General features: G+C 41.7%; 1 protein-coding gene across 3 annotated transcripts in view; it reads left to right on the forward strand.

Moving 5' to 3' along the window:
- Nucleotides 1-15,756, forward strand: part of EPHA5 (EPH receptor A5) — a 690,216-nt gene that overhangs the window by 630,978 nt on the left and 43,482 nt on the right. For all 3 annotated transcript variants that reach the window (XM_033914879.1, XM_033914888.1, XM_033914869.1), the window contains exons 14-15: nucleotides 4,417-4,626; nucleotides 7,644-7,793. In XM_033914879.1, the coding sequence (XP_033770770.1) occupies nucleotides 4,417-4,626; nucleotides 7,644-7,793 (360 nt within the window). The remainder of the gene's footprint in view (nucleotides 1-4,416; nucleotides 4,627-7,643; nucleotides 7,794-15,756) is intronic.

The following is a 15,756-nucleotide window of genomic DNA, read 5'->3' on the forward strand; positions in this document are numbered from 1 at the left end:
TTGTGAGCAAGGTTCCAGATTGAAGATCTGTGTCAGGAATGGAAATGATTATGCATGAGTGAGGTGTCGGGTGGTCTCTATGTGTAAGAGCAAATAGTGGGAGTATGGTGCTTATTCTAGACGTTCTATTCTTGTTTTGAAAGTCTGAAAACTGGCATTTGGATGTCCATACTGCACGGATATCCAAATCCCAATTTTACAAAGGCAGGATATGAACATTTATTACTGTAAAATGTCCATATATTAAGGGGTGTAGTCTGGGCACATTTTGGGGGGAGGGCACAAGATATGGATTTCCAGCTTTCATCACCGAAGAGGAAAGGACGTCCAGAAAGATGGGCATTTATATTTACACCTGGTACTTGTCATATCCAGGTTACAGAAGGGTGCTCTGTCAATAAGAGAGATTAAGACTCACCTCCCCATTCTCTTCCCTGAATATGAAACCAGCATAAGATGTCGTGATCTTTGACAGCTTCAGATATTATGGACATTCTTAACAGAGCAGCATACAGATCTGAGGAGTAGCCTAATGGTTAGACAACTATTTTTTATGTACTTATTCATTTATTTTTAATTGGAAGCCTTCCAGGAACAGAAAACTACTTACTACATCTGAATCTTTAAAATATCTGAATGGTGAACATTCAGGCAAAGTAGATATTTTATGTTCTTGGTGGGCATGTGAGTAGTTGGATATTTATAAGGGGATGTGTTTGAGGTGTGTGTGTGTGCACAAATGTAGAAATGTAGCAAAATGAAGGCAGATGAAGACCATGTGGCCTATCCAGTCTGCACATTCATGCCCAGTGACATAGGGAGGAAGGTTGGTGCCAGTGGTGGTGGCGCCAACTCTTCCCCACAGCTTGAATGTCCTCCGCGTACCTCTTGAAATGTTCACCAGAGAGAGCAGCATCTTCCACCTGCTTCTCTGGGGCCTCTTTGCAGATCGAGTTCTCTTCTAAGATATTGGGAGTCCTTTTTGATTCCTCTCTTACCTTCTAAGATCAAATAAATTCCTTGGTCAAGAAGTGCTTTTTTAGTTTACGAATGTTGAGGAAGGTTAGACATCTTTTTATCATCATCAATACTTCTCTGTTTTGGTCCAATCAATCATATTATCCCGACTAGATTATTGTAATGCTATTTATTTTGGCATTACAAAGATCTGTTTCCAAAGATTACAATTAATCCAGAATACCACTGCAAAGTTGATTTTTGGAAAAAGTAAATTTGAACATGTGACCCCTTTGCTCCTGAATCTTCATTGGCTCCTGGTTTATCTTAGAATTCAATTCAAATGTGCTTGCATCTCTTTTAAAATTTTATATGGTATTTTTAATCCCCTCGTTTCTTTATTATGGAACGTTTACAGATTCTCCTATGCAAGAGGCATCCAACAATGTAAACTCTCCCTTCCTTCCAGAAAAGGAATTAAAGGAGTTAAGATCTTTAGTCAATCTTTAGTCTTTAAACTTTCAAAACTATGGAATGAACTCCCCTTGACTCTGAGGAGCCCTAGTCCTTTCCAATCTTTTCGTAAATTTCTAAAAACTTTCCTATTTGCTATTTTTTATCTTTTTCAGTTCTTATTTAATTGTTGTAAACTGAGTCAAGTTTCTTTAGGTTCATGACCTGGTATATAAAGCTGAGCTATAGTTTAGTTTAGTTTGTCACGCTATCCTCAGCTCCCTGCTGACGTCACGTCCTGGTCCCATGACCAGGAAGTGACATCAGAAGGGAGTCAAGGCCAGCACGAGCAGCAAGCGGAAGATGCCGCTTATGCTGGTGAAACATTTAAAGAGGTACACAGGGGGTGTGGTGAGGAGGAGAGGCAATGGTGCCCCCCCCCCATGAAGATCATGCCCGGGGTGGTCCGCCTCCCTCCTCCCTTTTACTACGCCACTGTTCATACCATCTACTCTTTAATTTCCAAGGTACTTGTCCCAAGCTTTCTTTAATTCAGATACAGTTTTCACCTCCACCACCTCCATAGTGAGGTCATTCCATAAATTTGCCACCGTTTTGTGTAGAAGTATTTCTCAGGTTTCTCCTAAGGCCATCCCCTCTCACTTTCATCCTATGCCCCCTCATTCCAGAGTTTCCTTTTAATTGAAAAAGACTCGCCTTCTGCATTTATGCTATGGAGGTATTTAAACAACTTTAAATATCTCTCCTATCCCACCTGTCTTCAAAATGTGTGTATAAGAGACAGACAGACAGACTCCGAGTGGATGGGGTATAAGCTTATATGTGGCTGAGTAGAAAGGGTAGAGAGAATGAGAGGGCACTCTCTAAAGTTAAAAGGGGATAGATTCCATACAAATGTAAGGAAGTTCTTCTTCACCAAGAGAGTGGTGGAAATTTGGAACGCTCTTCCGGAGGCTGCTATAGGGGAAAACACCTTCCAGGGATTCAAGACAAAGTTAAACTAATTCCTGTTGAACTAGAACATATGCAGGTAAGGCTAGACTCAATTAGGGCACTAGTCTTTGACATAATGGCTGCTGCCGCGGGAGCGGTCTGCTGGGCACAATGGACCACTGGTCTGACCCAGAAGCGGCAGTCTTATGTTCTTATGTAAGTGGGGTGGATGGAAGTGTTTGTGCACATGGGAGACTGAGTGGGCATGATGTGTTTGAATCTGTGACTGTATGGATGCAGTACATGAAGGGTATGTGTATTTTTGCTTTATATGTATATGACTGAGTGGTGTTTGTGCACAATTGGGTGAAGTGCATGTGATCTTTTCTTTCTCAAATTCACTACTCCAGTCCTAACTCCAGTCCTAGCTGTGGCATCCTTCCCTACTTCACAGCATCTTCCTCCAATCATTTCATTGCTCCTTTTTTCTGATCTTTCTTTCCATCTCCTTGTGCCACATCCATAAGCTACCGCATCCCTTAGTAAAATGGGTGTGATCTGGTCTCTGCACACTACCCTGAGCAACCTCTCCTTCAGTAGGCAGGATTCTGGGTCCTAAAGTGTCCTTTATTCTTTGGAGCACTCCATCACCATGCCTGCTTGATCATACAAAACCCAGGCTCCCTACCTGTTGCGTGGCACAGCCCATTTTTATTGTTCACAAAGTTATTTCAAATACAAATTATTGCAACAAAATATATTTTGTGCATAGCACTATGAGTGTATGCAATGCAGTATAAGATACATTTCACTGTGGGGAGATTGCAAACGTAGCTTTAGTGCAGGACTCTGTTCCTTTTATCCTTGCTGTACAATATGTCTTGAATAGACTTCTCAAGTCAGTATGTCAAGCTCCATCTCTGGCCATATTTAAATCTAGAATAATAGCCCACCTCTTTGAGACTGCTATATTTTCTCTGTGCTATCCTATTTTTAATAGTGTTCTTTTTTTTTTATTCTTTATTGATTTTCTAAACTTCAAAAATGCAATACACAAATATATATCATATAATAAGTTAATAAAAGCAGATTCAACTTACAAATATGCATAACCAACCATTTTCTCCCCCCCCCCCCTAGCCCAATGATTATTCAATAAAACACAGAAACATAGACTATCCCAATAACCTTACCCTATTCAGATTAAAAATAGCCTTCTACCCTCCTCCCACCCCTGGTGGACATACTCAAAAGTCAAATTAGGACAGAAATAGCCTCCCCCCTACCCACCCTTTCCTGGATATGTATGAAAACAAACAAAAACTAACTCATAATCAAAGACCTACTATAGTGAAGTAATATATGATGTCAACGGCCCCCAAACCAGCTTAAATAAATTACTGTGCCCCAAACTATCAGCATTCATTTTTTCATATCTATAGCTGGAGCACAAATTTGCCCACCAGAAAGGAAAATTTAGGTGGTCGTAGTTGTCCCAATTTCGGGTTACCATCTGCATGGCTATCCCGGTCATGACAAGAAAAAGACGGCTTTAACATGTAATAACGTTCCACATATGACCGCCTCATATGTCAGCGGAATTGATGATTCCAATATGTTATTAATCCTACCCCATATTGACCTCCTTTTTTTTAAATTTTTTTTTACTGATGTAACTATGTTTAAGATGTGGCGGTATATCAAATTTTAATTAACTTAAACATAATTCCTGTTCGACCATATCTGTTTAATCATACACATCATAAGTAATTCCCTAATCCCTTATTTGTCCTGTCTTCCTTTTTTGAATAAGTGGTAAACTCCATCGAGCAGGGACTGTCTCATAGTGTACAGCATTGTGTGCGTCTAGCACTATGGAAATAAGTGGTAGTTTAAGTAGGAGGGTGCAGATCCACTCTGCAAGTGCTCAGCTTCTGTCACTGTCTTCGGCTTTCATCACTGCCCAATGTGTACAATCTTTGCCAGCTTCTTTCTAGTTAAGGCTGAATTTTCAGGCAGAGCTAATTTTTTTTTTTTCCATTTCCTTTCCAGAAAAATGATGGCCAGTTCACTGTGATCCAGCTTGTCGGCATGCTGAGGGGAATTGCTTCAGGAATGAAGTATCTTTCTGACATGGGCTACGTGCACAGAGATCTTGCTGCTAGAAATATCCTTATCAACAGTAACCTTGTCTGCAAAGTGTCAGACTTTGGACTTTCCCGAATTCTGGAAGATGATCCTGAGGCGGCATACACAACAAGGGTATGCACACGAAAAATATTCGTCCTAATAAATAAATAAAGGAACATAAAAAAAGCGCAAAGGGTCTACAGCAGAGCATATGGTGTAGTTTAACTATTAGACTGAGCGTATCTTTTTCCACCAGTTTGGGCAATATTTTTTTCATCGAGACTTCAATATTTTGATCTTCTATTCTGAACTGCAAAACTTTCTGACCCCTGACGCAGATGGAGACACTGAAACACGGCCCGTGTCGGGCCCATCATTACAGCAGAATTGCCCAGAATTTGAAGACCCTTTGGCCCGGATTCACAAACAAGTCGCCTTGCGTTGGGCGCCAGCATCTAACATAAGTAGTTTAATTGGGTTTAAGTGGCACGATAATTGGTTGTGCCATTAAAACCCAATTATACCCTCATAAAAAAAAAAGCTGCCACTATGCGTCCTCCAGGACCAGCACCTAGGTACCTGATGGCTAGCGGCACATACTGACAACAAATCCCAGAAGTGGGCATCTGTAGGGGCAATGACAGACTTCGGCTTCACTATGCACCACTGGCTGTGATTCTGACAGGTCGCTAGGCGCCGGAAATGTAGCCCCGTTATACCTTGGCCTACATTTCCAAGTTTATTGTAAATTTGATTGAACGCTTATCAAATACAAGCGTTTTACAACAGTAAAATAAGGGTAAGAACAAATTAAAAAACATCAACAATAAAACAAACAAATTTTTACTCGGACAAGCACAAAACACAAAATAAACGTACTAAGAATGAGCAGGAGAGGGGAGAGAACTACAATAAATACAGGAAAGAGAACGTATATGGGAGAAAAACAAAAGGACTAAGGGGGTCAATGAGAAAAGAATAACGGGTTTATTAGTCAAAAGCTTTTTAAAGCTCCTTTAAATTTGACTAAATTTTGCTCTGCCCGAAGATGAGTAGGTAACGCATTCCAAAGTGTAGGTGCAGTAACTGAGAATATTGTTGATCTACGGCTATTTCCAGGGCCTAGGGTCCCTGGAAATAGCGCCTGTCTGTGATTGACACACGGCAGGCACCCATTATGAAGGCACCTGTCACTGAGGCATTGCTTCCAGAATCAACACCTTTGTGCTTTTCTTGTGTTCCGCTGCAGTTCATACTTTGAATCCTTCTTCTTTTCTACGTTTTGTCCTAATAAATAAGTCATAAGGCCCATAAGGCACTCTAACCGCTACATTTATGGTGGAAAGTTTGCGACCACAGAAACATCCAAGTTGAAAATGTCCAAATCTAGACCATTTGGACATGGGAGGAGCCTGCATTATAATGGACTGGCCACATTGACATCCTAATAGAACAGTGGGGCACCTTAGCGGGCACTGCTGTGAACTGCACATAAAGAGTGCCAGATACACTTCTCACCATAACCCCATATTATTTATGGGGATCCCTCCATATCTCACCCAAAAGCTACTATACCTACCTATCTCCCTCCCCAATAGCCCTTATGGCTGCAGGGGGCACTTACTTGGCAGTATACTATACTATACTATACTATACTATACTTTGGTGGCCTCACACTTTCTACCATAAATGTAGTGGTTAGAGTATCTTATGGGTGTGGGCCCTCCTCTCTGTGGCTCATTATCCCATCCACCAGGCTACTTAAGACACTGGTGTGATCAAGTTCCAAGTTTATTAAAATTGATTATTAAAATGTATTGATCGTCTAACCTTTCCTACACCAGATGTTACTGTTCAACAGCAGTATGTACAGCATGCAGTGTTTTATTCATATTTGGGGAAGGGGAGTAAGTCGTCCATAACCCACTAAAATTCTACTATACTGCCATATAAGTACCACCTGCAGCCACATAAGGGCTATTGGGGTGGTAGACAGGTAGGTTTTGAGGGAGATTTAGAGGGATCACCATACATTATAAGGGGGTTATAGTGAGATGTATATCTGGCACCCTTTATATGAAGTTCACAGCAGTGCCTTCTAAGGTGCCCCACTGCTTTATTGGGATGTCTATGTGGCCAGTCCATTACAATGATGACTCCTTCCACATCTAAATGGTGCTTATTTGGACATTTGGACTTTTTTTGGTCAAAAATGATGAATAAAGTTAGATGCCCTGGTGGCTTAGACGTTTTGACGGCCAAGACGTATAAGTAGGGAATTTAAAAAAAAAATATATATATATATATATATATTTGGATATATATATATTTGGATACCCATTTGAAAATGGTTGATTCTCCGCCTCCAACTTTGGATGTTTTGTGGGAAATGTCCAAAGTCAGACTTAGATGTCCTATCAAAAATGGTCCTCCATGCATCTTAGAAATAGACGCCAGCATATTTTTTAAATATATATTTTACCTAGCCTAATTTACCAGCTGCTAACTCAGACGCATAGCAATGTCTAAGTCAACCACACATATTCTCCACCCCTAGTTATGCCTACTTTTCAGTTAGGTATCATTAGACATCAGAGGGCACCTCACTATAGGTGCTGCGTGGATATCTTTGCGTAACGTTAATGGTTTTTAAATTTTTTTAAATCATTTTTTAATGGCGTGGTTAAGTACAACACCAATTAACTAATTTAAAAAAAATAAGTTCCATGCAGATTTTAGTTAGGTGTCACCAGGCATCCTCGATCAGAGCGCCTGGCGACATGTAACCTAAGCACCATTTATATAATTTTCTCCTTAGTGCATATGCGGTTTAGTGCCTAAAAGGAAGTTTGCATGGATATTCCATTTACTTTTCCTGGCTGCCAGAATCTATAAGAAGATACCAGATTGACTATCTGATTTCTGATAGTTCGTACATTTGCCTATACTATCCAGAAAAAAACATAAATGAAATAGTGAGCCTGTATAGCAGTCAGTCCACAAGTACTTGTTTACTGAGATATATTGAAATGGGTCATTTGAAGTCAAAGAGGAATGTAAAGTCAACATCTCTTCTTAGCATCTTTTTTAGGGCAGGAAACAGTACATTCCAGCACAAAAATAGTAGAATTCTAATTTCCTCATTCTAGGGTGGAAAGATTCCTATCCGGTGGACTGCGCCTGAGGCTATTGCATTCCGAAAATTCACCTCAGCCAGTGATGTTTGGAGCTATGGGATAGTGATGTGGGAAGTCATATCTTATGGGGAGAGACCATACTGGGAGATGACCAATCAAGATGTAAGTGGTTGCCAGAAAAATACTGGATGACAAAATATCTAAGAATCAGAAGGGTAAAACTATTTCTATTTAGATTTGATAGATTTCCCTCCTACCTGGTCCACAGATCCACATTGGAAGAGGACATTCTGTCTTTGAGTTTTTTTAAAATAGTGCCTACTTTAAACATAGACATTGGTCACAGCGAGCTAAGGTATTGTTAGCCTAGCATGAACATGCCATAGCCTATGCACCTGTCCCTAGGGTCCTTATTTCCCAAAGCCCCTGCTGCAGTCAGTAGCATTGACAAACAAGACCAGGTTCCCCCTGTCTAATGAACCCTGAGCAACCAGGTTAAAGTCCTTTTTCTGCCACATGTCTCCCATTTCATGCTACCCCTCCCCCACACCTTCAACAACTTTCATAGGGGTCCTTTTACTAAGTGCATTAGCCGTTTGAGCACACACTAAATGCTAAAGCGTCCATAGACTATAATGGACATGTTAGCATTTAGTGCACACCAAAATGGCTAGCACGCCTTAGTAAAATGGGTACATATTGTTTCCTGCTTTTCTGGTTACAACCATCCATTATTGCTGCTGCTCTTGCATTTACCCTGTGCTAGTTTGCATGTGACTGTCCTCTTGCTGAACAACTCTAGGGATTGAAATGTAGGATCTCCCTCCCTAGTTCCTACATTTTCAAATTCCAGACATAGTTGGGGATTTAATTTTAACCTTCTCTTTTGCTGTACTTATGTTGGTAGCCACATTTTGCAAGCTCAGCTCTAACAAGAATAGGCTGTCTGTAATGTACTTTCTGATTTAATGTAGCCTACATTTTTATTGACTCACTAAAGAGAGCAATATTCAAATTCTGGAGTTCAGATTTAGCCTCCTATAGACATCCCCAGGACCTTTTTCACAACTCAGTAGACCTCCAATTTCCTTTCTTCCTACTTCCTATAGACCTTTGCTTTAAATTCTACCTCAACCTCTACCCAGACCACTGAGCTGTGCTTCTTAGTTGTTCCTATGTATCTCCGAGCTTTGACTCTACTGTCACCATGAGACAATGAGTAAAGGACTAAGACAACAAACAATCCATTGTTTATAGGCACTACTTTTGAATGCAGGAGCATTAGCAGTCTCAGTGTCTGTGCTCATTGGCTTCTGATGTCAGTAGAGTCTGAGCTTATGGTCTGCAATACATAGAAAACAGAAAAGGATTAGACAATATGAGAGTAGGAACTTTGCTGCACTCAGAATGCTGATATGGTCCATACAAAAATCTATTATACTATAGTTCTCATTGTAAAAGTTATATTTGCATTTTAGGTATTTCTAAATTGGCATTAGACAATATAGAGACATGGAAAGGCCTGTTCTACAATGCTGAGCTATGACCATCCAAACCCATGGAGTATCTGTATTGCAAGGGGGCATGTTCTAGGCGTATTTGGGGAAAATTGGAGAGTGGCTTTCATCCATGTCCCAGCTATTGCCCATTTCAGAAGGGGAAAGAATGTTCATGTCAACAAACAGATGGTAGTATTCAAACTTGCTTCCTGAACATTCAAATCATGGAAAGGTGCTTGAATAGAGCAACATTATACTCAAAAGATTTGGGAGTTAACCCGCCCTTCCCCAGCACCACCACCATCACCACACACACACACACACACATGCTCCGTATGTGGTTGCTGTACTCCCCAACAATGAAACTAGCAAAAAAATGGGCAGCATCTCGACTCCAGAAATGCTAGATGTTCAAACACATCAACACAAACTGTAGGCAACACATTCCAAATCTTGCACAATAGCTCTGAAGTATTGGACAAACGCTTAGGCCTAACAGATCGGAGACCCGCAAAGCACTGATAACCCACAAATAATTTTCTAATTAAACAACAATGAACAAGGATTCTGATATCCAAAGAGCTGAGACAGAAAAGCCACAATAGTCAATGATGCATGAACCACACCCGCTGACCACTGGCGCTGTCGAGCAAAAAGAAAAAATTGCACAATAAGAGGCACCGAAAACGGCATATCACAATGCACATCCTTGGCATCCCAAAATTGCAAAAAATGTCGCCAACCTGAACGGTATGAATTCCAAGTATTCTCTGCCATAGAATTCTTCAAGAACACACCCAGGGATCCAGTAGACTGGTCCAAAGTTCTGCAGGCATAACAGTGGGTTCCTTGTCTGCCGTGGGAGCCAATACACGAAAACGAGTCCACTGAAATTGAGATAAAGCATGAGCAATCTCGTTAAATAAACCAGGAACATGTTTAGCAGTAAGAGTAACACCACTAAGGAATTGGCTAACACACCTGGTCCTTTGGATAAGAAGTCTGTTAAAGTGAAAAAGGCTTTTAAGTAATGGACATCAGTATGAGCCCTTGATGAATCAACGTAAACTTCTGGCTCAGGCGATATCTCAAAGGTGACCAGCACCAGACCGTATATGAGAATTGCCTCATATATCATGTAGTCCTAGGATGCACCCGGAAGGTGGCCTTAGACTCTGATTGGCCTAGGTGCCAATGACCCTTCCTATGGTGGGGCTTTAGGCATATGAACCAATCAGGGTCTTAGGCTCCTCTACAGTGCATTCCAGAATTCACCAGGAAGGGGAAGGCCCACTATTTTGGAGTGGTGGGCATGCCAGCTGGAGGGAGGAAGCATCCCTGCGGCCAGACATTCTTCTAAGAGGTATGGGGTAGGGGGTGTTGGGGTTGACTTAAGGGTGCAAGGTGGGGGATCTGCAGGTTTGAGAAGGTGTCAGGGGGTTAAGGTTCACAGGGTGTCAGGGTTTCTGGGGGTGTTCGGGGGTTTGCAGCAGAAGGGAATGGGCATTCGTCCTGCCAGTATTCAACAGGGGGGCAGGGGTTCCAGGGGGGTGGTGGAAGGAGGAAGTGGGCATCCCTCCTAATTTTGTGGCATATTTTATGGGGGTCCACTGCCGTAGCTGCTCAGCTGATTGTGGCAGAAGTATTTTTACCCTATCAGCTGAGCCGGCAGGCCTCCCCAAAGCTGCATCTTCGGGGAGGCCTGCTGGCTCAGCTGATTGGGGATTCCATTGCCGTGATCAGTTGATGGCAAGGGATCCCTCAATCAGGTAGGCATGATTCTCTAATTGGCACTGGTGATATGGGCACCAGATAGAAAATTGGGGGATTAGATGGGGTTAGGCATCTGTCCATTAGGGCTACCCAATTCTGTATATTATGTCAGTATGCGATTCTCAGCCACTTCTTAGGCAACTGCTGAGACCTGTGTCCATACAGAATCTGCCCCGGGGTATCTTCAGTGCAAAATAGATGGGCACATTTATGTCAGACTATCTTGTAAACTACCCTAGTTGTTTCCCTTTGAAAACTGCTTACCAGGTCCTTGGGGAAAAAAGGTGTCTGTGTATTTTGCTACAAGATGGACCAGTGAAAATAGCCCCATCAAGTGTACAAAGATGGAACTGGTTCTACAATGAACAAAATAGAACATAAATAATTGAAATTAGTCTGTATGATCACTAAAATGTTGGCTCTGGCTCATTTTCTGCTTGTCATTTTATCACTTTCCCACGTATACTATTTTTGTCTTTTGGTTTTTTGACTTATTATGCCTGACTGCTTAAATGACTATCTTCCACACTTGGTGACTGCATGAATTATGGAAAGCAAGGAAATTGAACTTAATGGTGTTTCCTACTGTGATATGTGAATGTCTCAAGATGGTATCTATTCCCTCTCCTTCATTTCTCTCTCAGCTTTCACCCACCTACAATTAGCCCAAACGAAAAAAAAAAAAGTGATCAGCTAAGCACCGTTATAGGCTGCAGCTGCTAATTGTAATCCTTACTTGATAAACATTAATCATATCTTTTTAAAGGAAGGAAAAAAATCATACTGCTCTTGAGCTTTACTGTCTATGGTTTTTAAATGTATAAAAATTTTAGGGGCCAATGTTCAAAGACCATTATCCGCTTAATTAATGGATAATTGCCAATGAGAGAGATAAAGTAATCATCAACACTAACTAGATGGTAATAATAATAATAATAATTTTATTCTTATATGCCACCAAAGCCATGAAAGCATGAGGAGGTTTACAACAAGAAGTGCTGGACAATCAGCGAAGTGGTCACAGTATAAAGTCATCAAATACAAGCCATGATAGTTCGAGGCAGTTAACAACAAGAGGAGCTGGAAATCAGCACCATACAAAGACATCGGACAACAAGCTTACAGAATGGAAGAAGTGAAAACTAACAAATTTCTTAGGATGCAAATCGGTTAAACAAATTTGTTTTTGCTGATTTTCTAAAATTAAAGTAGGATGAGGAATGTGGGATGATGTTACCCAGCCAATCGTTCCATTTACCTGCCTGGAAGGCGAGAGTTCTATCCAGAAATCTTTTGTAGTGACAGTCCTTTATTGTCGGATAGGTGAACAGATGAATTTTATGTGTGGGCCTAATAGAACTAACCAGATTAAATTGAGACACCAAGTATGTGGGGGCCAGGCCAAATATTGATTTAAAACAGAGGTAAAAAAATTTAAACAAAACTCGTGCTTCCAGGGGCAGCCAGCTAAATATGTCCTCTGACCAAATTGGAACTATCCGGACAGTATTGGAGTGGTCCTTGGGCAGAAGCAGAGATTATCCAGTTAGCAGTCAAATACAGTACTCCCCCGAAATCCACGGGCGTTCCATTCCAAGAACCCCCGCAAATTTAAAAAAAACTGCAAATGCAGCTTTTCACCTGTCAAAAGGCAGGGGAGGCAGGAGAGGGCAGCAGGAGCACCGGCGGGTGAAGAAAATCACTCGCAGTCTGTTCCGACCACCTCTTCCTGTAGTAAGGTTGAGCTAAACCAATCAGGAGCTGCTTTGACATGCAGCTCCTGATTGGTGTAGGCCCTACTTTACTACAGGAAGAGGTGGTCAGAGAAGTCCGCGAATGTGCGAGTACACCAGTGGCGTACCAAGGGGGGGTGGACGGTCCGCCCCTGGTGCACGCTTCAAAGGGGGTGCACAACCGGCCGGGTCCGGAACTTCCTGCGCTGCTCAAAACGGCACCTCAGCGCAGCTGCCGTACTTATTCCAGGCAGTGCAATGCTGAAGTGCAGGAAGGTCCTGCGATGACTACTTCTGCTGCCTCTGCTCCAGAAGAGGTAAGTGACGTCGGGGGGGGGGGGGGAGGGGGAGGACCAGCAGCCGCAGTCATCACAGGACCTTAGCAAGGTGGTGGAAGGAGAAAAAGGGGGTCAGGGTGGTATGGAAGCGTGAAGGGTGAGAAAGGGGGTCAGGGTGGTATGGAAGTGTGATGGAGGGAGAGAAAGGGGGCAGATGCTGATGGAATTGCAGGGAAAGGGGAAAGAGACATAAGGGGGAAGGATACTGCATGGAATTGGGTTGGAGGGAGAGAAAGGGGACAGATGCTGATGGAAGTGGGGGGAAGGGAGAGGAGAGAGTGAAATGCCAGCCCATGGGGGTGTGGGAGAGAGAAAGAGAGGAGAGAGATGCCAGACCATTGGAGGAGGGAAGGGACGAAGATGGATGCCAGACCAATGGAGGTGAAGGAAGAGATGGAAAGGGGAGGCATAAAGTTTCTGGAAGGGGAATAGAAGGAGAGAAGATGCCATATAGAAGGGGCAGAGAGAGGGTAGACATTGGATGAAAGGAAGAGAGTGACAATAAGATGAGGAAAGCAGAAACCAGAGAAGACAAGGTAGAAAACAATTATATTTATTTTTTTTGCTTTAGGGGAAATGCATTGCTGTTTCTGTGGTGTTGCATGGTGCTTCAGTTTAACCTTTGTCTACGTATTTTTATTCTGTCTCCCCATTTACAAAACTGTAGAGCGTTTTTTAGTGTTGGCATCTGAGCTGTTACCACCATGGCTTAAAAACACACTACAGTTTTGTAAAAAGGGGAGGGGGGTTAGTTTGTGATTACATACTAGATGAAGGTGTTTTCTGTGTTCTGTGTTTTTGAAAAGACATGGTTTTCTGTTAGGTTTGACTGTGTAGGATTGATCTGTACTAGTCTGGCTTGTTTAGTTTTACAATGGGTATATTGATGTACTTCTCATTGCAGTATGTAAGATGCTGCTTTTATCTCTTGTGTGACCTGTGGATTGTTACTAAAAATCATGTTTTTCATACAGATGGGGGGGTGTCAAAAAATTATGGGCTCCGGGTGTCACATATGCTAGATACGCCACTGGAGTGCACGATTTGCAAACTGCGAATTCGTGGGGGAACACTGCATATTTATTTATTTATTTGGAGTAGAGTAAATGTTGTAGTATGAGTAAAATTTTATTATTAGGTTTGGCTATGTGCACAGTGATGGATTTTTCACCCTTTTGATAAATACATTTCAGTGGTGGTGGAGTTTTTTTGCCTATGATAGTAAATGAAGCAGATTTGAATGTATATAATTTTTGATTGTTGGCTGCTGAAATGTTTGGCTGCTGAAATGTTTATCGGGGGTGTTTAGCCATATCTGGTGAGTAATATATATATATTTAAAAGTCTTTATCTCCCCTTTCTCGCCTTTCCTCTAAAGTATACATATTGAGATTGCTTTTCACATTTGTCTTCTGCGGTCCTGCTCCCGGATCTTCAGCCAATGAACACAGAACAGAAATAGTTGTTAAGCAATTCAGCCTTTTCTTTATCACCTTCTATATATTCCTCCCCTTCACATTTGAGTCTCACAATGCCACTTTTATACTTCTTCCTATCACTGATATATCTAAAAAATGTTTTGTCTCCCCATTTTACCGTGTCAGCTATTTTTTTCTTCCATTTGTGTCTTTGCTTTCCTGACTTCTTGACCAGCCTCTCTTAATTTTTCCTGATATTTTTGTCTGTCTTCCTCTTTCTGTGATCTTTTGTAGAGTGTGGTGCAGTGGTTAAAGCTACAGCCTCAGCAACCTGAGGTTGTGGGTTCAAACCCACGCTGCTCATTCTGACCCTGGGCAATTCACTTAATTCCCCCCATTGCCCCAGGTACATTAGATAGATTGTGAGCCCACCAGGATAGACAAGGAAAAATGCTTGAGTACCTGAATAAATGCATGTAAACCGTTCTGAGCTCCCCTGGGAGAATGGAATAGAAAATTAAATAAATAAATACTAAAGAAGAGTTATGGCTGGGCAATCTTCAGTGCAGGGGGAGGGGGGACATAGAAGAAGGATAGATTTGGGCAGCAGTGATCAGGAAGGGGGAAAGAGATCCACCATTCTGGTGAATTGGGGAAGAGAACTAATTCCTACCGCAATTACCTATGGGCATCTTTCATTCAAATCCAGCCCTGAAGGCATTACAACTGGAGATCTATTATAAAAGTTGACAGGTTTAGGATTCTAGTAGCCAAGAAAATTGACAGATAAACCTTGGGGATTCTACTGGTCAATGGGCACTCCTTGGTTATAAGCTGAACAAGTGTGAGGAGCAGGTGAAGTCAGTACATATGGTGGAGATTGGGCAATTTGATTAGTGCTCAAGGTGCATCAGACATGTAACATTTTTGTAAACCATTTTGGTTTAAAATGGTATATAAATTTTTGAAATAAATAAATCAAGTTTGGGGATTTAAGCAATACACAGACCCCCTCAAAATTCAATGTCATGGCTCCTGACTGGTTACATAGAATTTGACTGGCTAACCATTAATATTCAGCAGAAGTGTGGTGCAGTGGTTAAAGCTACAGCCTCAGCACCCTGGAGTTGTGGGTTCAAACTCATGTTACTCCTTATGACCCCGGGCAAGTCACTTAATCCCCCCATTGCCCTAGGCACATTAGATAGATTGTGAGTTCACCAGAACAGACAGGGAAAAATGCTTGTGTACCTAAATAAACTCATGTAAACCGTTTTGAGCTCTCCTGGGAGAAAAATAAATAAATAAAACCTGTTATTCATTATTTTCTCCGCTACTACTTTTGAGAACCAAAGTGGCCTTCT

The sequence above is a fragment of the Geotrypetes seraphini genome, chromosome 1 (assembly GCF_902459505.1).
Source record: "Geotrypetes seraphini chromosome 1, aGeoSer1.1, whole genome shotgun sequence".
NCBI lineage: Eukaryota > Metazoa > Chordata > Amphibia > Gymnophiona > Dermophiidae > Geotrypetes > Geotrypetes seraphini.